The 27,995-nt window shown below is 41.3% G+C and overlaps 1 protein-coding gene across 1 annotated transcript in view; it reads right to left on the bottom strand.

Moving 5' to 3' along the window:
• Positions 1 to 8,481: 8,481 nt before the first annotated feature.
• The window catches only part of LOC129551344 (protein Cryzl2), a 35,419-nt gene continuing 15,905 nt past the window's right edge, over positions 8,482 to 27,995 (bottom strand). Inside the window, exon 10 of the mRNA XM_055419196.2 lies at positions 8,482 to 11,899. Coding sequence (XP_055275171.2) covers positions 11,831 to 11,899 — 69 coding nt within the window. The 3' untranslated portion in view covers positions 8,482 to 11,830. The remainder of the gene's footprint in view (positions 11,900 to 27,995) is intronic.

Genomic DNA, 27,995 nt, shown 5'->3' with positions numbered 1-27,995 from the left:
TCCCCATCTGTTTATGTCATCTTTGATTTCTTTCATTAATGTCTTATAATTTTCTGTGTACAGTTCTTTTGTCTCCTTAGGTAAGTTTATTCCTTAATATTTAATTATTTTTGTTGCAGTGGTAAATGGGATTGATTCCTTAATTTCTCTTTCTGATTTTTCATTGTTAGTATATAGAAGTGCAAGTGATTGCTGTGTATTGATTTTGTATCCTGCAACTTTGCTAAATTCACTGATTAGCTCTAGTAATTTTCTGATACTATGTTTACGGTTTTCTATGTACAGTATCACATCATCTGCAAACAGTGAGAGCTTTACTTCTTTTCAGATCTGGATTCATTTATTCCTTTTTCTTCTCTGATTGCTGTAGCTAGGACTTACAGAACTATGTTGAATAATAGTGGTGAAAGTGGACACCCTTGTCTTGTTCCTGATCTTAGGGGGAATGCTTTCACTTTTTCACCATTGAGAATAATGTTTGCTGTAGGCTTATCATATATGGCCTTTACTATGTTGAGGTAGTTTCCTTCTATGCCCATTTTTTGAAGAGTTTTAATCATAAATGTGTGCTGAATTTTGTCAAAGGCTTTTTCTGCATCTATTGAGATTATCACATAGTTTTTATCTTTCAATTTGTTAATATGGTGTATCATATTGATTGATTTGTGTATACTGAAGAATGCTTGCATCCCTGGAATAAATCCAACTTGATCACAGAGTATAACCTTTTTGATGTGTTGCTGAATTCTGTTTGCCAAAATTTTGTTGAGGACTTTTGTATCATCAGTGCTATTGGCCTGTAGTTTTCTTTTTTAGTGTTGTCTTTGTCTGGTTTTGGTATCAGGGTGAGGGTGGCCTTGTAGAATGAGTTTGGAAGTGTTCCTTCCTCTGCAATTTTTTTGGAAGAGTTTTAGAAGGATAGGCATTAGCTCTTCTCTAAATGTTTCATAGAATTCTCCTGTGAAGCCATCTGATCCTGGGCTTTTGTTTTTTGGGAGGTTTTTGATCACAGCTTCAATTTCAGCGCTTGTAATTGGGTTGTTCATAATTTCTATTTCTTCCTGGTTCAGTCTTGGAAAATTGAACTTTTCTAAGAATCTGTCTGTTTCTTTCAGGTTATCCATTTTATTGCCATATAGTTGTTCATAATAGTCTCTTATAATCCTTTGTATTTCTTCATTGTCTTTTGTAACCTCTCCTTTTTTATTTCTAATTTTGTTGACTTGATTTTTCTCTCTTTTCTTCTTGATAAGTCTGGCTAAATGTTTGTCAATTTTGTTTACCTTCTCAAAGAACGGGTTTTTAGTTTTATTCATCTTTACTATTGTTTCTTTCATTTCTTTTATTTCTGCTCAGATCTTTAAGATTTCTTTCCTTCTACTAATTTTGGGGGGTTTTTGTTCTTTTTCCAATTGTTTTAGGTGTAAAGTTAGGTTGTCTATTCAATATTTTTCTTGTTTCTTGAGGTAGGATTGTATTGCTATAAACTTCCCTCTTAGAACTGCTTTTGCTGCATCCCATAGGTTTTGAGTTGTCGTGTTTTCATAGTCATTTGTTTCTAGAATTTTATTTCCCTTTTGATTTCTTCAGTAACCTGTTGGTTATTTGGAAATGTGTTGTTTAATCTCCATGTGTTTGTGTTTCTTACAGTTTTTTTCTTGTAATTGATATCTACTCTCATAGTGTTGTGGTCAGAGAAGATGCTTGATATGATTTCAATTTTCTTAAATTTACTGAGGCTTGATTTGTGACCCAAGATGTGGTCTATCCTGGAGAATGCTCCAAGTGCACTTGAGAAGAAGGTGTATTCTTCTGCATTTGGATGGAATGTCCTAAAGATATCAATGAGATCCATCTCATCTAATGTATCATTTAAGACTTGTGTTTCTTTATTAATTTTCTGTTTTGATGATCTGTCCATTGGTGTGAGTGGGGTGTTAAAGTCTCCTACTATTATTCTGTCAATTTCTCCTTTTAAGTCTGTTAGTGTTTGTCTTATGTAATGAGGTGCTCCTATGTTGAGTGCATAGATATTTACAATTGTTATGTCTTCCTCTTGGATTGATCCCTTGATCATTGCGTATTGTCCTTCTTTATCTCTTGTAAACTTCTTTAAGGTCTATTTTGTCTGATATGAGGATTGCTACTCCAGCTTTCTTTTGCTTCCCATTTGCATGGAATATATTTTTCCATCCTCTCACTTTCATTCTGTATGTGTCTTTAGGTTTGAAGTGGGTTTCTTGTAGACAGCATGTATATGGGTCTTGTTTTTGTATCCATTCAACCAGTCTGTGTCTTTTGGTTGGAGCATTTAATCCATTTACATTTAAAGTAATTATTGATATATAATTTCCTATTGCCATTTTCTTAATTGTTTGGGGTTGAATTTGTAGATCTTTTTCTTCTCTTGTATTTCTTTACTATATATGTCCCTTTAACATTTGTTGTAAAGCTGGTTTGATGCTACTGAATTCTCTTAACTTTTGCTTGTCTGAAAAGCTTTTTATTCCTCCATCAATTTTGAATGAGATCCTTTCTGGGTACAGTAATCTTGGTTGTAGATTTTTCCCTTTCAGTACTTTAAATATATCCTGCCATTCCCTTCTGGCCTGCAGAGTTTCTGCTGAAAGATCAGCTGTTAAGCATATGGGGTTTCCCTTGTATGTTACTTGTTGCTTCTCCCTTGCTGCTTTTAATATTCTTTCTGCTTAGTCTTTGTTAGTTTGATTAGTATGTGTCTTGGCTTGTTTCTCCTTGGGTTTATCCTGTATGGGACTCTTTGTGCCTCTTGGACTTGATCAACTATTTCCTTTTCCATGCTGGAAAAATTTTCAAATATAATCTCTTCAAAAATTTTCTCATACCCTTTCTTTTCCTCTTCTTCTTCTGGGACCCCTATCATTTGAATGGTGGCACGTTTGATATTGTCCCAGAGGTCTCTGATCCTATCCTCAGTTCTTTTCATTCGTTTTATTTTATTCTGCTCTTCCGAAGTTATTTTTACTATTTTATCTTCCAGGTCACTAATTCATTCTTCTGCTTCAGATATTCTGCTATTGATTCCTTCTAGAGTATTTTTAATTTTACTAACTGTGCTGTTTGTTCCTGTAAGTTTATTCTTTAATTCTTCTAGGTCTTTGTTAATTGATTCTTGCATTTTCTCCATTTCGTTTTCAAGGTTTTTGATCATCTTTACTATCATTATGCTGAATTATTTTTCAGATAGTTTTCCTATTTCCTCTTCATTAATTTGGACTTCCGTGTTTCTAGTTTGTTCCATCATTTGTGTTGTATTTCTCTGCCTATATATATATATAATTTATTGTGTTTGAGGTATCCTTTTCCCAGGCTTCAAGGTTGAATTCTTTATTCCTTTTGGTTTCTGCCCTTTTAAGTTTGGTCCAGTGGTTTGTATAAGCTTGCTATAGGGTGAGACCTGTGCTGAGCTTTTTTATTTGTTTTTCCTGGGCAAGGCTGACTGAGGTGGTAGTCCTGTCTGCTGATGATTAGGTTTGTATTTTTGTTTTCTTTGTTATTTAGTTGAGGCATCCTGCACAGGTTGCTACTGATGGTTGGGTGATGCTGGGTCTTGTATTCAAGTGGTTTCCTTTGTGTGAGTTCTCACTATTTGATACTCCCTAGGGTTAGTTCTTCACATCCAACTCTCACATCCATACATGACCACTGGAAAAACCATAGCCTTGACTACTCGGACCTTTATTGGCAAAGTAATGTCTCTGCTTTTTAATATGCTATCTAGGTTGGTCACAACTTTGAAACTGCAATACTTTGGCCACCTCATGCGAATAGTTGACTCATTGGAAAAGACCCTGATGCTGGGAGGGATTGGGGGCAGGAGGAGAAGGGGACGACAGAGGATGAGATGGCTGGATGGCATCACCGACTCGATGGACGTGAGTTTGGGTAAACTTTGGGAGTTAGTGATAGACAGGGAGGCCTGACGTGCTGAGATTCATGGGGTTGCAAAGAGTCGGACATGACTGAGCAACTGAACTGAACTGAGGGTTAGTTCTCTGTCAGTCTAGGGTCTTAGAGTCAGTGTTCCCACTCCAAAGGCTCAGGGCTTGATCTCTGGTCAGGAACAAAGATTCCATATGTGGTTTGTTATGGCATTAAGTGAGATTAAAACAAATACCCCAAAACAAGAAACCAAAGATGAACCCCAGACAAATGACAGTTACAAAATCAGGCAAATAATAATTAAAATAATGGAATATACACATATACATATATACCTATGAATAAAGTCAAAACAGTCCAACATAAATAAAGTACAATAGATTGACTCAGGGAGTTGGTGATGAACAGGGAGGCCTGGCATGCTGTGATTCATGGGGTCACAAAGAGTTGGACATGACTGAGCAACTGAACTGAACTGAACTGACTGATACTTACCAGTTAGGAACAAAACTAAAGCATAAACTGGAAAACAAAATTAAAGCAATATACCAAGTGGGGAATAAAGCAATGAAAACAAAACTAACAAATATGTTGAGAGGAAAGGAAAAAAGAAAAGAGAGAAAGAATAGATATGCAAAGTAAAACAGAGGTAGATGAAGAAGATTTATATACATTAAACATTAACTGCAAGGGGAAAAGAACAGTCTGAAAGGCAAAAAGGGAATAAATGTAGAAAAAATATAATAGGCTTAAAAAAAATAAAATAATAAAAAAGAGAAAAGAAAAAAAGATGGAAGTAGAAAGAAAAAGGGGGAAGAAAAGGAAAACCCCAGAGAACTGCAAAAGCCTAATGTCTAGACAGAGATTTATAACAACAATAAAAATTGTGACTGAATATACACATATACATATATACCCATAAGCAAAATCAGAACAGTACAACAAAAATAAAGTACAATAGATTAACCCAGCAAACAAAGGAAACCAAAATTATATCTAACAGAACAAAACTAATTAAAGTACAAACTGGAAAACAAAACTAAAGCAAGGTGCCACGTAGGGAATAAAGCAATGAAAATAAAACTAACAAATATGTTGAGAGGAAAGGAAAGAAAGATAGATATGCAAAGTTAAATAGAGTTAGAAGAAGATTTATATACATTAAAGATTAACTGCAAGTGGCAAAGAACCATAGGAAAAGCAAACAAAGGAATAATAATAGGTTTTAAAAATTAAAATTAAAAAAAGAGAAAAGAAAAAAATAAATAAATAAAGGAAAACTCCACAGAACTGCAAAAGCCCAGCATAGAGGCCGAGGTTTATAACAACAATAAAAAATGTGACCAAGAAAAAAAAGCTCAAAATCTTAATTCGATTTCATAGTGCCAATAAAATTGACAACTACAATAGAGGGGGGAGAAAAAGAAAAAAAAAATCCAAAAGAATCCACAGAACAAGTCAAAACATAAGAATAATAAATGCTTTTCTTGAGTCACTGCTGTCAGAGTCCTTTCCCTCGCTAGGAGTCACAGTCCACCTCGCCTCCCTAGGATGCCCTCCAATAGTGTGCTGATCTCTGAACCTGCTGTGGGAGCAGCTCAGATTCTAACCTGGTCCTACTCCTGTGTGTTCTTGCCTGCAAAGTCCACAGCTATCAGAACTACTGCGTTTTCTTTTGTAGGAGGTCTCAATGATCTTTTATATATTCCATAGACACAGAGTCTGCCTAGTTGATCATGTGGATTTAATCTGCAGCTTGTACAGCAGTGGGAACATTTGGGTCTTCTTCCTTAGCCACACTGCCCCTGGGTTTCAACTGTGGTTTTATTTCCACCTCTACATGTGGGTCATCCACTGAGGTTTGCTCCTGAGGCTGTCCTGGAGGACTTGGGTTTGCCCCTGTGAGGGCCAGGTGTGGAGGTGGTGCAGCTGCTTGAGTGGCAGGGGTTCTGACAGTACCAGGTACTCAGGGGGGTTGGTGGCTAGGGCAGCAAGAAATACAGTGCTCTAGAAGGGTATGGCGACCAGTACTGGCCAATATGCTCCAGTGTTCTTGCCTGGAGAACACCCCCACCCCACCCCCAACCCCCTGACAGAGAAGTCTGGCAGACTACAGTCTACAGGGTCGCAAAAAGTCCGGACATAACGGAAGAGATCCTCTGCACATAGACACGCGTTTTCTTGCCTGTGGCAGCTCTGCCCCAGTGAGAGTTGAGTGTGAAGGTGGCGCAGCTGCTTGGCTTGTGGGGACCCCGGGAGTGCCAACTGTGAAGGGACACGGACTCCCTCGGCCGCAGGAGTTATGGTCCTGTCAGAGTCTCTTTTTGAGCCTCTTGTAGCTGGCAATCAGAAGGCCTCTTTGGTCAGTCTTTCTCTGTAGCTCCACCTGTTCAGGCACTTAGAGGGCTCCCTTGCCTGGGGTCCTTCTCTGTTGTTCAGCACATCAGGTACATAGAGGGGGCCCCCTGGCTGGGGCCCTACTCTGTAGTTCAGTGCGTCAGGCCTTTGATGGGTCAGCCTTTCTATTGTTCAGCTGCCGGAAGCTGGTGTGTGGGGAGAGAGAGACTATGGTGATAGCTCCACCCCCTACATGTGACTCAGCAGTATGGCCTTGCTTCCATGGCTGCCTGGCTTTCCTCCACAGGCATTGCCCACCAGAGTCTCTTCCCTCTCATCCTCTCGATCAATCTCTCTGCCGTCAACAGGAGCCCTCAACCTCGGATTGCTCCACAATCCCTAAACTCCAGCTCCCAGCCACTGTGCCTTCCAAGGAACCTGCATACCTGTCCAGGGTATTCATGGCTGCAGCAAGGACTGTCTGATTCTCATTCCATTTAGGCTGCCACAGATCAGTTGTTTCACTCTCAGCCTTAAATATTTCTCCTCTGACTCAGACAATTGCCCTGATGTGGGGATCGGACCCCTGCTTCAGTTCCCCCAACCACCGAGGGCAGGTCCAGTCCTACTAACACTCCTGTTTTTCCCCCTAGTTCCTTCGTCCTACTGAGTTTTGCGTGGTTCTATATATTCTTTTCTGCTGGTCAGGTACTGCTGTCTGTTCTCAGCTGGTGTTCTGCATGTACTTCTGTGTCTGAAGGTATATTCCTGATGTATCCATGGAGAGAGATGTACTCCATGTCCAAGTAGGCTCCTCCGCCATCTTGCTCTCCCCAATTCTCTTTTGATGTCCCTCCTCTCAAAAAACATATCAGGAAACTAGGAGTCATCTCGACATTTCTCTCTTCCTCCTGCACAGCTCTCATCCTTTCCTTCCACTCCTTCCCCATCATCACCACCTTAGTCCAAGGTTACCATCCTATCTCACTGGGACTTTCACAGACTCCTAATTGGTCTCCTCCTCTCCAATCCTTCCTGCCCATTATAGACTATGCCATTCTGGTCATTCCATCCCTTCCCAAACCTTGCTTAGAACCCTTCAATGGAATCCCACTGCCTGTAGTGTATAGGCAAAACACCCAGAACTGACCCACCAGCACTGCCTAACCTGGCCACACCTGAGGCCTCATCCCACAACACTCACCTTCATTTCTTAGGCGCCAGTACCACTAGCCTTTGTTTAACCCCTTTTACTCACCATGCTTTCTTTTGCCACAGGGTCCTAACATATTCTTGTCTTCCATGATTTTTCTTATTATTGATTTATTTGGCTGCACCAGGTCTTAGCTGAAGCACTCACCAACTTCAACTTGCCGAGTTGATCTTCAGCTTGGCACATGGAATCTTCAGTTGCGGCATGTGGGATCTACTTCCTTGACCAGAGATTGAACCCAAGCCCCCTGCACTTGGAGCGTGGAATCTTAGCCACAAGACCATCAGGGAAGTCCCTGTCTCATTCTTTTCAATAACTGCTACCAGTTAATCTAAAGGAAATCATCCCTGAATATCCATTAGAAAGCAACAGTCCTTTGGCCACCTCATTCAAAGAGCTGACTCACTGGAAAAGACCTTGATAGTGGGAAAGATTGAAGGGGAAAGGAGGATGGGGCATCAGAGGATGAAATGGTTAAATAGCATCACTGACTCAGTGGACATGAATTTGAGTAAATTCCAGGAGACAGTGAAGGACAGAGGAGCCTAACATGCTACAGTCCATGAGGTCCCAAAGAGTTGACCATGACTTAGCAATTGAACAAGTGCATAATGAGGATGTACATCATACACAACCATTTCCTTCCTTCACATGACCTGTATAAACATTTTGAAAAATCACTCCTCTTGATTTATACAGTCTTGGAAGGCAAATAAGAGAAAGAAATAATAATGTGAATTTTTCTTACTTAGTTTAGGTTTTAAATAAAAGTGATTTTGTGTAAATACTTTTATTTTCCTTTACTTGCCAAAGAACAAATCTTTTGTTGTCTTTACCATAGTTCCAGTATCAGTTCTTCAGAGATCAGCCTTCTTTATGGTAAAAAAAATTCCTGAAGGAATTCTGAATATTCATTGGAAAGTTTTTCCAATGCTGAAGCTGAAGCTCCAATACTTTGGCCACCTGATGCTAAGAGCCAACTCATAGGAAAAGATCCTGATTCTGTGAAGGTTGAGGGCAGGAGGAGAAGGGGGTGACAGGGGATGAGATGGTTGGATGGCATTACTGACTCAATGGACATGAGTTTGAGCAAACTCCAGGAGATAGTGAAGGTCAGGGAAACCTGGTGTAGTGCAGTCCCTGTGGTCGCAAGGAGTCGGACATGACTTAGCGACCGAACAACAACCATAGTTCCAAAGGGAAGACAGCTTTCTACAGCCAAGCAGACTGCAGAGGAAGGCACAGGGACAGATACACGGGTGATATGCAGACAGGATTATCCCACAGCTAACAGCACAAAATCCCACTTCTGTTGTCGAAAGAAGTGTGTGCAGGTGGATAGACCCACAGTTAGCGAAAAAGAAGAGGGAGCTGTGTGGGAGTGATTTCTTCAGCAACCAGCCTACAATGGGGAGCTGGGAAAAGTCTGTGAATATAGAATAAATGCTGTCACTTGGAGCTGCACTGATTCTTTTTTCAGACTAACTAATGGCTTAGATGGTGGAACAACCAAACGATGACTAAAATGTGAGTCAAATGCTTTCAAATCAAATCATTCCAATGAAGCAGGAACACAGGCAAGCGGAACACAGGTCATTAGGGGTTCTAACCAATACTTGTTAAACCTGAAGAAACTCACTCTCCTTAATGACTGCCTCTTTCAATCTAAGTCATTTTGACATTAGTGAGCTGGGGACAATCGATCTTTATTACTAGTGACATCTACTGATCAGCTCTGAACAGTGGGAAAGGAAGCTGCCTGGGAGAGGGGGAGAAGTTGTACGCTTTTCTCAATCCTGATTTGTCTTCCTTCTCTCCTGGGGTCTATCCAGCATGTCTTTCAATTATCCCAAAGGGTATCAGAAAATTCTAAAATTGGTGTCTTGATATTTTTGAAAACTAACTTTCATTTAAATACAAAATTAGCTCACGTTAAGAAGTATGGGGAGAATGCAGGTGAAGAGAAGCTTGTCATTCAATGGAACCACAGGGCATGCAGCCCCCAGAGACTAAAATGGGCAGCCAGGCATGGAAGAAATTTGAGCTCTGGCTCTCACGGCAGTTCCACATGGGCCCACAACAGACGCATGGTGGGTCCCTGATCTCATCCCGCTTCCCCTTCCTTCTGCTAATTTCTCGGTTTTAAATTCTCTCACTAAATGTTCACTTTCTATTTCATAATTCAGTTTTTCCAAAAGCTTTTTGGTAAGGAAACCCTGAGAAGATGGGTGCTTTTGAATGGCCTGGATTTTTATCAGAAAACAAAACCTCTTTCTGATTTTCTGTCTCTTGTGCTAAATTTATTATTTTACATCTTTCAAGCAATTTGTCTATTTCATCTAGTTGTCAATTCACTGCTTGGTTTAATGATCGTATCATACCTGTTTGTAAGCATACTTCAACAGCATCTTATATGGTTTTCTGTTTAACTTCTGATAAATGGTTAGAAAAAGAAAACAAAGCTTCTTACCACATTTATTGGAATTGGAGCTCATCAAGAACAAGTAGAAGTACCTCCATTCCAGGGGCATCAGGTGTGTGTTTTTGCCCCATCTTACTCCCCTCCTTTTGAGTGGCGATAAGGAGGACTAGAGAACAATGTTTATAACCAAAAAAGAAAGGACCTCTCCCCACAGACCGGGACTCAGGCAGAGACAGGAGCATCCTTCCACCTAAGCTAGTCACTCTCCTTACTCTCTGCTCTCTTCTCTGAATAAAGTCACTTAGATGTGAGGGTAATATATTCTTTTTCTTTTTCTTTTGGTAAAATATATACAATATGAGATTTGCCCTTTTAGCCATTTTTAAGTGCACAGGTCAGTGGCATTAACTATGTTTATGCTGTTTTGCAGCCATCACCACTGTTCATCTCCAAACTTTCTCTTCTCCCCAAACTGGAACTTTAGACCCATTAAACAATAACTCCCCATTTCCTCCTCCTCCAGGCCCTGGCAAGCACAATTCTACTTTGTGTTTCTATGAATCTGACATTTCTAGGTACTTCACGTAAGTGGAATTAAATGGTATTTGGCCTCTTGGGACCGGCTTACTTCAATTTGCATAATGTTCTCAAGGTTCATCCATGTTCTGAATATGTCAGAATTTCCTTCTTTTTCAAGGTTGAATAGTACTCCATTGTGTGTGTATATACACTGGTCTGTTGGTGAACATTTGGGCTGTTCCCAAGGTAACATGTTCTTAACTTAATCCCACAACTTAAGACTTTCAGATCATTCAAATTCAATTCAGTTCAAGGGTAACTCACTGTGCTAGGTGTGTGTGTGGTACAAAGTTGAATCAGACATGGTACCTGCTCTCTAGGAACTTATGCTACCTTGGGAAAGGAAGAAAGAAAGAAGTAAAGGTAACTAGCAAGTGCAAATCACCTACTGTGTGCCAGGTGCTTTGCCCAATCACTGCATGTGTTGCTCAGAATAACTTCATGAAGTGGAGACTATAACATCCACTTTTCAGGAGAAAATGAAAGCCTGAAGACCTTAAGTAACCACCTCCAACATGCTAAGACTGAGCTTCAAACCCACCTCTTGATTCAGAATCCTGTGTTCATTCCTTTAGACATGCCACTCCTGCTGGTACAAGGCAGAATGTGACACATCCTGAGGGAGGTAGAGAAGAGATGGCAACCTACCTGAGGGGGAAAGCTCGTGGCAGAGGTAGGTCTCAGAGGCCAGGAAGGCTTATGTTTAACAAAGATAAAGGAGAGGAGGAAGGCGGAGGAGGCAAGCAATCTCAGCGTACACTGAGAAACCAATGCTGCTGTCCAATATGGGCTGGAAAGCAGAGAGAGGCAAAATCCTGGTCATGGTGAAATGCTAGCTCAAGAAGTCCAAACGCCACCATAGAGACAATGGTGAGCCAGAGTTCTGAGACAACACACAATTGTAGCTGCACTTTGGGAAGGTCACCAAGGCAATAACATATAACAAGAATGGAGAGGGAGGGGGTAGATTAAAGTTAGGCAAGTTAGTTAGGAGGTCCCTGGAATTAGCAGATATGACATGATTAGTCAGAATGGAAAAGAAGATGTGGCAGTGTAAGACTTCTTAGAGGTGGAGACGACAGAACTTGGCCATGGATGCATTATGACACCTGTTCTCCTGGTGTAATTACTAAGAGCATCCTTTCACTCTCAATTGTGTCCAAGTCTGGACAATAAAGTACATGATCACACTATCTGGGAATAAGAAAACAGAATAAAAGATGACTCTAAAAGATCTTGAAACTGGATTAATAAGGAAGGTGGTAATATGGGGAAAAAATAACATGGAAGGGAAATGACGTTTTTTTGGAAAGATGATGAGTTGGATTAAGACATGCTGAGTTTGCTGAAGTGAAAATTTATTTAAGGGAGAGAAGCACCTTGCCTGTGGATTTACGCTGTGTGACATGAAGGAAGGCATCATTGACCTAAAAAAAAAATACAAAAAATGTGGTCAGACTTGCAACTATGCATATTTCAACAAAGATTTGTTACTGGTTCAATTCTTAAAATAGCTGAAGTATTAAGATGTCTCCAACAAAATGTATGTAACTATCTAATGCAATATTAACTAAGTAACTGATCACCACAAACTCAAAGGAAAACAATAAGGATAATCTAACCTCAGAACTTTTCTGCCTAAACTGTGGATGCTGATTGCAGCCATGAAATTAAAAGACGCTTACTCCTTGGAAGGAAAGTTATGACCAACCTAGATAGCATATTAAAAAGCAGAGACATTACTTTGCCAACAAAGGTCCGTCTAGTCAAGGCTATGGTTTTTCCAGTGGTCACGTATGGATGTGAGAGTTGGACTGTGAAGAAAGCTGATCGCCGAAGAATTGATGCTTTTGAACTGTGGTGTTGGAGAAGACTCTTGAGAGTCCCTTTTACTGCAAGGAGATCCAACCAGTCCATCCTAAAGGAGATCAGTCCTGGGTGTTCATTGAAAGGACTGATGCTAAAGCTGAAACTCCAATATTTTGGCCACCTCAGTTGACTCACTGGAAAAGACTCTGATGCTGGGAGGGATTGGGGGCAGGAGGAGAAGGGGACGACAGAGAATTAGATGGCTGGATGGCATCACCGACTCGATGGACATGAGTTTGAGTGCACTCTGAGAATTGGTGATGGACAGGGAGGCCTGGCGTGCTGTGATTCATGGGGTCGCAAAGAGTCAGACACGACTGAGCGACTGAACTGAACTGACTGAAACTATAATTTTTAACATTATCAGATAAATAACATCAGGTTAAAAGTCTCTGGGCCTGTCCATACTCCACTGTAATATTTCTGAATATTCTAGCTTTTGAAAAGAATGGAGCCACTGCCAGAAGGATCAATAATATAATTTTTACAATTTTTTCTTTCTATTTAAATTACTTTGTTTTCAGTGTAACTAAAATTACAATCTCTCTGAAATTCTTTTTTAGAAGTACAAATGTATAAAACATAAATTAAAAACTAGCCACAGTAATCAAGATTGTGACACTGATGTAAGAATAAACAAACAGGTCAATGGAACTATTACAGAACCAAAAATTAGACCCACACAAATACAGTCAGTTGATCTTTGACAAAGGAGAAAAAGCAATTCAATGGAGAAAGAATACTCTTTTAAAAACAAAATGGTGCTAGAACAAATGGACATCCAATGCAAAAAAAAATTAATGACACTTTTCTTATGTCTTTCACCAAATTAACTCACAATGAATCTTACACATAAATGTAAAAAGAAAAACTATAAAACTTCCAGAAGAAAATAAGAAAAAAATATCTAAGGCACCTTATGCCTGGCAATGAATTTTTTAATATAACATCAAAGCATAATCTAGGAAAATAAAAATTGGTAGGACTTCCCTGATGGTACAGTGTTTAAGAATCTGCCTGCCAATGCAGGGGATTCAGGTTCAATCCCTGGTCTGGGAAGATTCCACATGCCGTGGAAAAATAAGCCTGTGTGCCACAACTACTGAGCCCAAGCTCTAGAGTCCGTTGGCTCCAACCAGAGCTGCTAGAGCCCACACTCTGAAACAAGAGAAGCCACCACAATGAGAAGTCCCTGCGCTGCAACTAGAGAGCAGCTCCCCAACCCTCTACAACTACAGAAAGTCCTCAAAGGGCAACTAAGACCCAACAAATAAATTAAATGAATTAAGTTTTTAAAAATTGGTAAGCTGGACATCATTAAAACTAAAAACTGTGGCTCTGCAAAAGACACTTCAAAGAATAGAAATATAAAACACAGCCTGGGAGAAAAGTATTTGCAAAATATATATATGATAAAGAACTTTTATCTAAAATACACAAAGAATTCTTAAACCTCAACAATAAGAAAACAAATAACTCCATTTAAGAATGTGCCAAAGGTCTAGGCAGACATTTTACTAAAGAAGACACACAGACAGTAAACAAGCCTATGAAAGATGTTCATCACATGACATTAGAGAATTAAAGCAACAGTGAGAGACTACTACACACCCGTTGGAATGTCTAAAATTCAAAACTAACAGCTGATAACGATGTGGAGCAATGGCAACTTTCATTCACTATTGGTGGGAATGTAAAATGATACAACTATTTTGGAAGATAGTTCAGCAGTTTCTTATAAAACTAAACATATTCTTACCATATGATCCAGTAATTGTGTTCCTAAGTATTTACCCAAATGAGTTGAAAACTTATATCTACACAAAAACCTACACAAGAGTGTTTATAGCAGCTTTGTTCATATTTGCCAAAACTTGAGAGGAACCAAGATGTCCCTCTGTAGGTGAATGGGCAAACAAGCTGTTGTATATCCATACCATGTAATGTTATTCAGTGATGAAAAGAAATGAGTTATCAAGTCATGAAAAGACATGGAGGAAACTTACAAGATATAAGATCAACTTACAAAAATTATTAATATTTCTCTATATCAGAAATAATCAACCGGAAAACATAACAGAAAATAGTTCTTAAGAGAGACAAAAATGGCAAAAACTAAAAGTACTTGTAATTAACATAACTCAGGCAAGCCAGAAGACTTTAAGGAGAAAAACTTTAAATTCTATTTAAAAACATGAAAGATCTGAATAAATAGCAAAATATCCCTGTTTACAAATGAAGAAACTTAAAACTGTAAAACTATCACTACTACCCCAAATTAATCTCTAAAGTCAACACAATTCCATTCAAAAGTTCAGCTAGAGTTTTGAGGAATTTAAGAAATTTATTTCAAAATTTTTCTACAAGGATAAAGATTCACAAATATCTAAGTCATGTTTGAAAAAGAAGAACAGGTGGAAGAGTTACTCTTCCAGATACTGAAACTCATACTTCAAAGCTATAAATATCAAACAGTGCAATACTCTTATAGGAATAAACGTGTGAACCAAGGAAGCAGAATAGAAAGCAGAGAGCAGACACACACATGTGTACCTGGGAATTTAAAATAAAACAAAGGTAGCAACACAAATCAATAGAGAAACAAGGAACTACTGAGTCTGATAAAGCAAACTCAATATAAGGAGAAAAATTAAAATTGATTACCTAATCTATACCTAATACAAAGGTAACTTCAGATGGATTTAAATCCTTAAATGTGAAATGAAAGTACAAAGTTAAAAAAGAAAAATAGAGAAGAAAATCCCTGTGAACCAGGGATGACAAAGGACTTATTAAATAGCTTCCAAATAGCACTAATCACAAGGCAAAACACTGATAGGTTTGATTATATTAAATCCAAACAAAAGTGACATGTACACTTGACAATCTTGGAAGGACAGACTTTCTCAAAACCTCAAACTAACATGGTTGTTTTAGTCGCCGCTGCTAAGTCGCTTCAGTCGTGTCCGACTCTGTGCGACCCCATAGACGGCAGCCCACCAGGCTCCCCCGTCCCTGGGATTCTCCAGGCAAGAACACTGGAGTGGGCTGCCATTTCCTTCTCCAATGTGTGAAAGTGAAAAGTGCAAGTGAAGTCGCTCAGTCATGTCCGACTCTTAGTGACCCCATGGACTGCAGCCTACCAGGCTCCTCCGTCCATGGGATTTTCCAGGCAAGAGTACTGGAGTGGGGTGCCACTGGTCGAGTCAATTCTTTTGCAATTCTAGGGACTGTAGCCCACCAGGCTCCTCTGTCCACGGGATTTCCCAAGCAAGAAAACTGGAGCGGGTTGCTATTTCCTTCTCCAGGGGATCTTCCTGACCCAGGAATTGAACCCACGTCTCCTGCATTGGTAGGTGGATTCTTTACCACCATTCTTTACTCATTTTTTACCATTCTTTACTGAGCCACCTGGGAAGCTCCCAAACTAACATGTAGAACCTTGTTAATCACGTGGGCTTCTGCATCATCTGGGAGCTTATTAGAAATGCACAGCCTTAAGCCCCACCCCACTCTTACTGAATTGTAATGTGTATCTTAACATGATTCCTGTGCACATTAAAGTTTGAGAACCACAGATTATACAGGAACTTTTGCAAATTAGTAAGAAAGAGAAAACCCCCATAGAAAACTCCCAAAGGACTTAAATTACAGTTCAAAAAACTGAAGACCTGAATGGCTAGCACATATACAAGGAATTGCTTAATTAGAAACCAGGGAAATGCAAATTAAAATGGTAAAATACCACTTTATACTTATCAATTTGAATAAGCAATCAGAAAGTTGGAGTGAAAGTGAAAGTTGCTCAGTCATGTTCGACTCTTCCCAACCCAATGGGCTATACAGTCCATGGAATTCTTCAGGCCATAATACTGGAGTGGGTAGCCGTTCCCTTCTCTAGAGGATCTTCCCATTCCAGGGATTGAAACCAAGGTCTCCCGCACTGCGGGTGGATTCTTTACCAGCTGAGCCACCATGCTATATACCGACAGGTGTTAAATAAATAAAAATATTCTCATGCATTGCTGGTAGAGGCATAGACAGGGCAAGTCATTCTGGAGAACAGTTGGCATTCAGATGAAATAGGCATACATCCTATGACCCAACTACTCTATTCCTGGGAAAATACTCCCACAGCAACACTTGCACAAGTCCTAACAGTCATCCATGAGGCTGTTCACGATAGCACCAATCACAGGGGCAGGTGATCACATCAATTTTATCTTTAGGGAAGGGATCTGTAAACCATGGTAGATGCACAGACTACTACACAGCAGTGAAGGGAAAAAAACTGGATATAGGAACAGCAATGTGAGGGGATCTTAAAAAGACAGCACTGGGACTTCTCTGGTGGTCCAGTGGCTAAGACTACACATTCCCAATGCAGGGGGCCCAGATTCGATCTCTGGTCAGGAAACTAGAGCCCACATGCCTCAAGAAAATCAAAGATCCCAAGGGCCACAATTAATACCTGGAACAGCCAATAAATCAATATTTTTTTAAAGATGGCACTGCATGAAAAAATAAAAAACAGAATAAGATCTACCGCACATTTACATCACTTGACAATAAATTAGCACACAAAATGATTCTGTGTGTTTTACAGAGAAATATAAATCCAAAGATAAGCATCAAACACATTATAAAGACTGACTCTGAGGGGAGGAAAGGAAGATAAAGGTAGTAAGTAAATAGAGACAGCCATAAATATACAGACATAAAAGCCAAAGAGGGGCCTTGTGTGGTCCAACAATGAAAATGTGGTTTGAAAGAGGATTTTTATTAACCAAGCCTTTCCCCTTGAAATCCTCCCCCAAAAGCATAAGAAAAATAACTAAATAAAAATAAGCACAGAAGCAAATCAATCGTGGCAATCTCTCCGCAGCATGAAATCCCTGGTTTCTCAGGAACATCTGTCTTTCAGGGCTCTGTGCCTTACAGAGACCTTCCCAATCTATGCAGATTTAGATGCGCTCAGAGGAGGTGAGAGACATCTAAGACAGATGTCTGAAACACTCATCTTCACCCTGTCGATAACTCAAAGGTACATCCCCAGGTGACTCACGCTGGGGAGTGAGAGCTGTATCCCTCTCCCTGTCAGTCAGAAGTCGCTTGTTCCCAGGGATCTGTCACAGGCCGACAATAGAAAACACTTGGGGAAACAAACATCCCAGAGACATGAGGAATCCTCTGCAAATGAATGTTAACATAAAAAGAAAGCTGTCCCTTCAAATGTTAAAACTTATTTTGAATCAGTCTGCATATAAACCTTTATAAAAATGTGGCACATTTATCTAACGTCTTTAAAAGATAATATGGGGGACAGAAGGAAGTAGAACCTTTTTGTTCCATAACTTGGGAATCTCGTTTGAATATCCATTATTCGGCCTTTTGTTTTTTAGATGCTCTGTTCATTCTATGTCCAGATGCTCCCTCTGTTGTGACAGCTGCTTCTAAAAATAACCCAACTCTATCCCTTTCTACCTTTCCATTTCTATCTGGGCTGGGAAAACAGACAACTGGTGGTGTTGAAACTAGATATTTAATGAGTGATAAGACTCTCAGTCAGAGACTAGGAAGTGAAGCACATGGCTTTAGACCAGAGTCTCTCGATAGATAATTCAGATAGCTGGGGACATCCCTGCCCCCCAACCTCTCCTGTATCCTACAGGCTGTGTCTGTAGAGAGAGAGGCTGCTCCATACTGATGCCTAGATAGACAGACAGACTGTACCCAGAGCCCTGGTCCTCTGCCCTGCAGTGGCTGAAGTCAATTACATTTGTCTCTGGAGATAAGCAACCTGGAATGTAGGGGCAGGCTGAGAACCTGTTTTAGGTTCTGCTGTTGGAATTTTTAATTAGCTCATCAGACAGGAGAAATCAGAGTAACCTGCATGTATGTGTTTGTGCTAAGTCACTTCAGTTGTGTCCAACTCCGTGTGACCCTATGGACTGTAGCCTGCCAGGCTTCTCTGTCCATGGGATTCTCCAGGCAAGAATGCTGGAGTGGGCAGCCATGCCTTCCTTTACGTGATCTTCCTGACTCAGGGATGGAACACAGGTCTCTTAAGTCTCCTGCATTGGCAGGCGAGTTCTTTACCACTGGCGCCACCTGGGAGAAGGCAATGGCAACCCACTCCAGTTCTCTTGCCTGGAAAATCAAATGGGCGGAGAAGCCTGGTGGGCTGCAGTCCATGGGGTTGTGAAGAGTCGGACACGACTGAGTGACTTCACTTTCACTTTTCACTTTCATGCATTGGAGAAGGAAATGGCAACCCACTCCAGTGTTCTTGCCTGGAGAATCCCAGGGACGGCAGAGCCCGGTAGGCAGCCGTCTATGGGGTCACACAGAGTCGGACATGAGTGAAGTGACTTAGCAGCAGCGGCGGCAGCGCCACCTGGGAAGCGCCAATCAGCGTAACCTACAGTTCCCTAAATATATTATGCTGATTCATGTTTCCCATTAGAAAGCAGCTCTTCCTCCTAATACAGCACTGTCCTGAGACTGTCCCAACTGAAAAAAATAAAAAAATTCCTTAAGTCTTACAGAATATACCCAGTGAACGTTTGATGAATAAAACAAACTCATGAATGAATAAGTCTATCAGGGAATGAGTGGGATTGTTTTTAAAAGATAGAAATGCTTAGTCAGTGATACACTTTCATAGTTGAATTATATTTATCAGACCACTGCTCTGATAGAAGTGAATCCGAATCTTCTTTTACAAGTCAGTACATTTCACCAAAAAAGATACAGCTGGCAAAGGAGCATATGAAAAGATACTCAGGATCACTATTCATTAGATAAATGCAAATTAAACCCAGAATCAAATACCACTATGCACCTACTGAATGGCTAGAATTAAAGACAACATCTGACGACACTAAGTTCTCGCAGGTGCAAGGCAACGTTCCCACATTGTTGGGGGACATGCAAAATATTACAACCACTTGGATAAACAATTTGATAGTTATTAAAAGGTAAACATATAGTATCAGACCAGTACAATGCTTGTACTGAAATGTTCACACAGACAGTCATTGCCATTTCCTTCTCCAGGGGATCTTCCCAATCCAGGAATTGAACCCAAGCCTCCTGCATTGTCAGGTGGATTCTCTACCACTGAGCCACCTGGGAAGGCTGTATACTGAAGCACCAGTTTCTAATCCAGGATATACCAAAAGAAAGAAAATCTATGTATTATGGGCTTTGAAAGAAATGCAATAGTAGCAACCTTGCCTTCAAAATCATGGGCTGTAGAGCCTGTAACAGAATTGCAAGCTTGCCCTTCCTTGAGGAGCATAAACATCTGTTATATTCAGAATTCTGCATAGATTGCTTTCAAACTGACGTTCTTCTTTTTTTTTTAATTGAGAATTTACAACAAGTTGGTTTCTGGTGTACAGCAAAGTGACTCAGTTATGCACGTGTGCTAAGTCATTTCAGTCGTGTCCTGTTCTTTGCAACCCTGTGGACTACACAGCTCACAAGTCTCCTCTGTCCATGGGATTCTCCAGGCGAGAATACTGGAGTGGGTTGCCATTTCTTTCTCCAGGGCATCTTCCCAACCCAGGGATCGAACCTGTGTCATTTATGTCTCCTGCATTGACAGCCGGGTTCTATAACACTAGCACCACCTGGGAAGCCCACATTCAATTAAATATATATTTTTTTTCATATTCTTTTCAATTATGGTTTATTACAGAATACTGAATGTAGTTCCCTGTACTACATACACACACACACACACACACACACATATATCAGAACCTTGTTGTTTATCCATTCTATATATAACAGTTTGCAACTACTTATCTCAAACTCCCAATCCATTCCTCCTCACCCCTTCCTCAAATGGGGGGATATTCTGTTCTCTATCAGAGAGTCTTAAATTGGTATTGCTATCTGATGATGTTATCTAGCCACCACTGTAGACTGGGGAGGGGCAGGTGGGGAATCTGCTGCTCAATAAATAAAGCCAATTAAATGTGTAAATTTAAAAAAAAAAAGGCTAAGCATAACACTTACCACATGACCTAGAAATCTCAGTCGTAAAGTAAATTAAAATGTTCAGTTCAGTTGTTCAGTTGTGTCTGACTCTCTTCGACCCCGTGGACTGCAGCATGCCAGGCCTCCCTGTCCATCACCAACTCCCAGAGTTTACTCAAACTCTGTCCATCAAGTCGGTGATGCCATCCAACCATCTCATCCTCTGTTGTCCCCTTCTCCTCCACCTTCAATCTTTCCCAGCATCCAGGTCTTTTCAAATGAGTCAGTTCTTCACATCAGGTGGCCAAAGTACTGGAGCTTCAGCTTCAGCATCAGTCCCTCCAGTGAATATTCAGGACTGATTTCCTTTAGGATGGATTGGTTGGATCTCCTTGCAGTCCAAGGGACTCTCAAGAGTCTTCTCCAGCACCACAGTTCAAAAGCATCAATTCTTCGGTGCTCAGCTTTCTTTACAATCCAACTCTCACATCCATACATGACTACTGGAAAAACCATAGCTTTGACTAGATGGATCTTTGCATACAAACAATATACATGAACATTTATAAAAAACTTATTCATAATCACCAAAAATTGAAAATAATCAAATATCTACTAACTAATGAAAGAAAAAACTACAGACTTAGGCGAAAACATGGATGAACTTCATTTTGCAAAGTTGAAGACACTACTACTCAAAAGCCTGAGTAGTATATGATTCCATTAATGTGACCTTCTGCAAAAGACAAAACTACAGGGAGAGAAAGCAGATCAGTGGTTTCCAGGTGATGCAAGGGTAGGAGGAGGGGACTGATGACAAAGGGGCACAGGGAAACTTTTTGGAGTGACGGACATGATCTGCATTTTGACTGCAGGGGGGTGCTTACATGACTATGTATGTTTGTCAAAGTTAGAACAAGTTTTACTATATGCTTCCCTGGTGGCTCAGCTGGTAAAAGAACCCGCCTGCAATGCAGGAGACCTGGGTTCAATCCCTGGGTTGGAAAGATCCCCTGCAGAAAGAAGATCCCCACTCCAGTATTCTGGCCTGGAGAAGTCCATGGACTGTACAGTCCATAGGGTCAAAAAGAGTCAGACATGACTGAGCAACTTTCACTACTAAATGCAGTTCACTTCAGTTGCTCAGTCGTGTCCAACTCTGATACCCCATAGACTGTAGCATGCCAGACTTCTCTGTCCATTACCAACTCCCAGAGCTTGCTCAAACTCATGTCCTTTGAGTCGGTGATGCCATTCATCCATCTCATCCTCCGTCGTCCCCTTCTCCTCCCACCTTCAATCTTTCCCAGCATCCAGGTCTTTTCAAATGAGTCAGTTCTTTGCATCAGATGACCAAAGTATTGGAGCTTCAGCTTCAGCATCAGTCCTTCCAGTGAATATTCAGGACTGATTTCCTTTAGGATGGACTGGTTGGATCTCCTTGCAGTCCAAGGGACTCTCAAGAGTCTTCTCCAGCACCACAGTTCAAAAGCATCAATTCTTCGGTGCTCAGCTTTCTTTAGAGTCCAACTCTCACATCCATACATGACCACGGGAAAAACCATAGCCTTGACTAGACAGACCTTGGTTGGCAAAGTAATGTCTCTGCTTTTTAATATGCTATCTAGGTTGATCATAACTTTTCTTCCAAGGAGCAAGCATCTTTTAATTTCATGGCCGCAATCACCATTGACAGTGATTTTGGAGCCCCAATAAATTAAGTCTCTGATTGTTTCCATTGTTTCCCCATCTATTTGCCATGAAGTGATGGGACCAGATGCCATGATCTTAGTTTTTTGAATGTTGAGTTTTAAGCCAGCTTTTTCACTCTCCTCTTTCACTTTCATCAAGAGACTCTTTAGTTCTTCTTTGCTTTCTGCCATAAGGGCGGTATCATCTGCATGTCTGGGGTTATTGATATTTCTCCCGGCAACCCTGATTCCACCTTGTGCTTCATCCAGCCCGTCATTTCACATGATGCACTCAGCATGTAAGTTAAATAAGCAGGGTGGCAATATACAGCCTTGACGTACTTCTTTCCCCATTTGGAATCAGTCCATTGTTCCATGTATGGTTCTAACTGTTGCTTCTTGACCTGCATACAGATTTCTCAAGCAGCAGTTAAGGTGGTCCGGTATTCCCATCTCTTTCAGAATTTTCCACAGTTTGCTGTGATGGCTGGATGGTATCACCAACTCTGTGGACATGAGTTTGAGTTAACTCAGGGAGTTGGTGATGGATAGGGAGGCCTGGCGTGCTGTGATTCATGGGGTCGCGGAGAGTCGGACACGACTGAGTGACTGAACTGAACTGAACATAGTCAAAGGCTTTGGCGTAGTCAATAAAGCAGAAGTAGATGTTTTTATGGAACTCTCTTGCTTTTTCAATGATCCAACAGATGTTGGCAATTTGATCTCTGGTTCTTCTGTCTTTTCGAAGCTTGAACATCTGGAAGTTCATGGTTCACATGAACTGACTTGGAGCCTGACTTGGAGAATTTTGAATATGCAATTTTGGATTTTGAATATGCAGCTATACCTCAATAAACCTGACTTTTAAAAAAAGTCAAGCCATATATTATTAAACACAAAAATAAATAAATTTTCAATATTAAGTGTCAGCATGGGTTCCCTAGAAAATACAGCCTGATCAAAACATACGTTCTAATGCTACACTGCAGTGCTAGTGCGGCAGGATGAGGGGAACTGGGGTGAATCAAGAAAGGAGGAAGAGGAAGCACAAGATGAGTGTTACCAATCCCGAACTGCTCACCGCTTCAGGGGCAGATGCGGCTGCCTGCTGTCCACATGGGGCCTCTCCGGAGAGGCAGTATAGGACCCAAGGCACATACAAACAGCCATCAGGAAAAGAGGAAAGGCAAGTGATTTATCTCCGGTCTCTCACTTGTCCCAGCTTGTCCAGTTGCGGGGGAGTTCCCCCACACTTCTGGACAATGTTACCCAGAGCCCCGCATCTGGTTTCTGCTAGAGCTTCAGCAGCTCCCTGATGAACAAAGCAGTGACCTTGCCTAAGATCAGCCCTATACTTGGGAAAGTATGAGATAGTCAACAGCGTCAGGAGACAGACCCTAGGGATGGGCCCTGGGCTGCATCATTGCAGGGACAAGAGAAGTGTGATAAGTGGCCAAGGCCTAGGGCAGATGGGTTGGCTGATTGTGGGTTTGTGTGGGTTAGAGATCTTCCCTGTAGCTCAGTTGGTAAAGAATCTGCCTGCAATGCAGGAGACCTGAGTTCGATCCCTGGATCAGGAAGATCCTCTGGAGAAGGGAATGGCAGTCCACTCCAGTATTCTTGCCTGGAGAATCCCATGGACAGAGGGGCTGGATGCCTACAGTCCACAGGGTCACAAAGAGTCTGACACGGCTGAAGTGACTTATTATGCACAGAGTGTCAATGCAAAGTGTTACAGTTCAGGGACTGAAAAAGTTCAACTCTGTTTATTTGATAATGACTAGACATTTTCCTTTAAACATGTGTGCTATGTGCTTTTATGTGTATTATCTTATTTAATCGTCAACCCTAGGACACTGTGTCAGGGGAAACACTGACTGCAACCACCCACCCTGGCCAGGTGGTGCCAAATGTCGTAACCATTATTTGTGTGAGTTATCTTACAACAGGAAGTTCTGGTAAGGAACACGGAACTAACAAGCCACCACCCACCGGAAGAATCCAGGAAAGGTCAAAAGGAGACTCCATGTGTCCTATGACCTCCCAGAACCCTCCTCCCTGACAGCCATCTTGGCTGAGCAATGTGTGCACCACCAGGAAGGACCCTGAGTCTGAATGATTGGCCAGAGACAACCGGGAAACTAATCCCATCACCAAAAACCCAAGACTTCAAGCCAAGTGGCAGAGAAGTTCTTCTGGGTTCCCTTATCCTCCTGCTCTCTACAGAGGCTCCCTTTCCCAATAAAGTCTCTTGTTTTGTCAGCACCTGTATCTCCTCAGACAATTAATTTCTGAGTGTTAGGCAAGAGTCCACTTTGGGGCCCTGAAAGGGGCCCCCCTTCCTGCAACCATTGGGTATGTTACTGCCCTCCCAACAGATGAGGGAACTAAATCACAAAGATGTAAGCCACACAGCCAGTTAAGCCGCAGCACCAGGGTGTGAGCTTTGGTGGTCTGACCCTAGAGCCCCACACTCTCAATCCTTCATCCGACAGATACTGTGTACCTGGCAGAATCCGGAGACACAGAGGTGCAACAGCACATGGTCCCTGCCGCCATGGAGTTTATGGACTATGGGAATGACAAACATGGAACTAGTAATTACCAGTAGAAGGACTGATGCTGAAGCTGAAACTCCAATACTTTGGCCACCTCATGCGACAAGTTGACTCACTGGAAAAGACTCGGATGCTGGGAGGGATTGGGGGCGGGAGGAGAAGGGGACGACAGAGAATGAGATGACTGGATGGCATCACCAACTCGATGGAGGTGAGTTTGAGTGAACTCCGGGAGTTGGTGAGGGACAGGGAGGCCTGGCGTGCTGTGATTCATGGGGTCGCAAAGAGTCAGACATGACTGAGCGACTGAACTGAACTGAAAGGAGAAGTAGAGAGGGTAACAGAAGTTCATACCTGATGCCTACTAAAAAGGCTATGATACAAAATATTTGATCATGCTGAAACAGATTAGGAGCTGGGGCCCTTTGCTGTGGTGCTTACACCTGGACAAACGTCCCCTCGAGCAACAGAACACAAAGAAACTGGAAGGGACTAAAAATAACTGCATGGGAACTTCCCTGGTGCTCTAGTGGTTAAGACTCCATGCTCCCAAAGCAGGGGGTTCCGGTTCAATTCCTGGTCAAGGAACTAGATCTCACATACTGCAACTTAAAGATCCTGCATGCTTCAACAAAGAATTTGCATACCGCAATAAGAGTTCACTAAAGAACCCGCATGCCGCAACAAAGACTGAAAATCCTGCGTGACACAATTAAGACATAGAGCAGGCAAATATTCTTTTAAAAAATAAAATAACTACACACATGTGCAGTTGGGGCAAATTATGAATAACATGATACAAAAATACGAAAAACCTGCCTGCCACTTCTGAGGTGCTGGGGGCAAAAGCAGGGGGCTGCGGCATGATCCCTGCAAACGGCACCACCAAGAGAGTGGGCAGACCACCTAAGCTCTCCAGCCTGACCCTACCCTCACCCCATTTGAGGGACCAGTTTGCCCCACTTCAGGGAGTGAGTAAGGTCAACTACTCCTTTTTTTGCTGTCTCTGCAAAGCCTTGCCTGATTTCTTCCTCTCGCCTCTTATCAATTTCTATTGATTAAGGAGTACAAGAACTCTGGTCAGTAACAATATTAACATCAACTATCAAGGTCAAACAAATATTCCACATATTCAGGAGAAAATATAAGATGGGAAGCACTGATATCTCTGGTATTATAGAAATACAAGTACAATGGTCATTTTCCAAGCCCAAGCAGGTTCTGACAAATGTGTCCAATATGTTAACTGATTTACATGAAAAAAAAATTATTACCCAGGCTTTAAAGTTTAGTGAAATTAATTATAGTTTCATTAATATTCATTTTAAAAATTCACGACTCCTAGTCACTTTAACAATAAGTTTGTTCACATAGATGCCTCCATAACAGATGGATAAACTTCATACTCTAGGATACAGTTTCTAAGAAGAAATTTTCTGATTTGTTTAAGGACAGAGTTTGACCTTACCTCAAGGAGCTCTGATTCCAGAGTCAGAGACATACCTGAACTAGATTCCAGGTCTATCATTACTACATGTCATTGGACAGGTTTCTTACCATTTACAAGTCTTGATTTCTTCATCTGTAACATGTGATAAAAGATTGTTCATATTTCAAAGGTTTGTTGTGAAGATTGATTAGAAAATGCTTGTAAAGTGCTTAGCACAGTTCTTGACCCATAATAAACACCTACTGTCTATGAGCTGCCATTATTACTATTATTCTAAATAGCTTGCATACTGAAAGAAGAAGAAAGGGAAGAAATAGTAAATGGACAAGAGTGTGAATGAGATGCTTGAAATGTGTTAGGGAACATGGCCTCGGAGAACAGATAATAACAGAAAGGTCAGCAGAGTGGAAAGAACTAGAAAAATCCTACATGCAGAGTCCTCATCTCAAAGGAAGGCAAATGGAAGCTGAGAACTGTTCATAATTAGTTAATCTGTGTTGAAGAGAAGAAAGAATTTCAGTGTGGGTAATTAAAACAATAATCCACCTCTAGCTTTCTTTCATGCCTGAGCAGTACCTAGAACACGTCAAAGCAGAGAAGAAACAGCTCAAACCAGCACATGTTTCCACTTGGCTACTGCCTGACTGTTCTTATCCTCTATCAACAGGTGTATATGAGCCTCAGGTAAAGCAAACCTCAGTTTACAAGTCACATAATAAAAGAGGAAAGGGACACAGAAATTCTCTAAACTGATGGTTTTCAAGTTTTTAAGCCACAAAACCTTTTCTGAAAAGAAAAGCATGAACATGAGAAATAAAACATGCAGTACTGAGGTCCCGGGGCTTCCATGAGAGCTCAGTGGGTAAAGAATCTGCGTGTAATGCAGGAGACCCTGTTTGATTCCTGGTTTGGGAATCAAAACTCCAGATCTGCTGGAGAAGGGACAGCCCACCCACTCCAGTATTCTTGGACTTCCCTTGTGGCTCAGCTGGTAAAGAATCCACCTGCAATGCGGGAGACCTGGGTTTGATCCCTGGGTTAGGAAGATCCCCTTGAGAAGGGAAAGGCTACCCACTCCAGTATTCTGGCCTGGAGAACTCCACGGACTGTATGGGGTCACAAAGAGTCGGACACAACTCAGCGACTTTCACTTCACTTCACTGAGGTCCCAGCAGAGATGGAGACCCAGAGCCAAGCAGCTCACTCTCATTCAGAATATGGCTCGGAAGTATAAACTGAAAGCCACAGATACTATCCCTCAACATTTTTTTGGCCATGTCACGTGGCTCATGGGATCTTAGTTCCCCCACCAGGGATTGAACCTGGGCCCCAGCAGTGAAAGCACCAAATTCTAATCACTGGACCACAAGGAAATGCCTACTCCTCAACTTTACAGATGTGGAAAGTAAAGATCAGAAAGGTGAGGGAATTTCCACAAAATTGCAAATAGATGGGGACAAAGCTGGAAACAGAATCCAACCAGTTTTCTGATGGCCAATAAGGTTCTCTTTTTACCACTGAACATTACCTTCTTGACTGACATACCAAAAAGATCAGGAAGAAAGTAAACCATGCTTGAGAAGAATGTGTCTCATCTCATCATAAGAAAAACATAAAAATGGAAGGCTGGAGAGAATGAAACCTGGCAGCCTGGGCTCCACTAATCTGCATATGAACAAAACATCGCCTCCACCAGAGTTACCAGAACAGTCTTTTGAAGAGTAAAACATATTAAGGAAAAAAAAAACCAACTGCATGAATCCCCTGGTAGTCCAGTGGCTCAGCACTTTCACTGTCAGGGCCCAGGTTCAATCCCTGGCTGGGGAGCTAAAGTTCTACAAGTTATGCAGCACTGTCCAAAAAAAAAAAAACCCTTCACAGTGAATGTCTAACAGATTTGCATTTACAACTACATTGCATATGTATACACATAATTACACTTTGGCGGACCTTTAAGACACATTAA

The sequence above is a fragment of the Moschus berezovskii genome, chromosome 17, assembly GCF_049115385.1.
Source record: "Moschus berezovskii isolate FMDL1 chromosome 17, NW_MosBer_1.0, whole genome shotgun sequence".
Classification (NCBI taxonomy): Eukaryota; Metazoa; Chordata; class Mammalia; order Artiodactyla; family Moschidae; genus Moschus; species Moschus berezovskii.
Note: the sequence above shows the minus strand (reverse complement) of the source record. Positions and strands in the feature narration are given on the sequence as shown.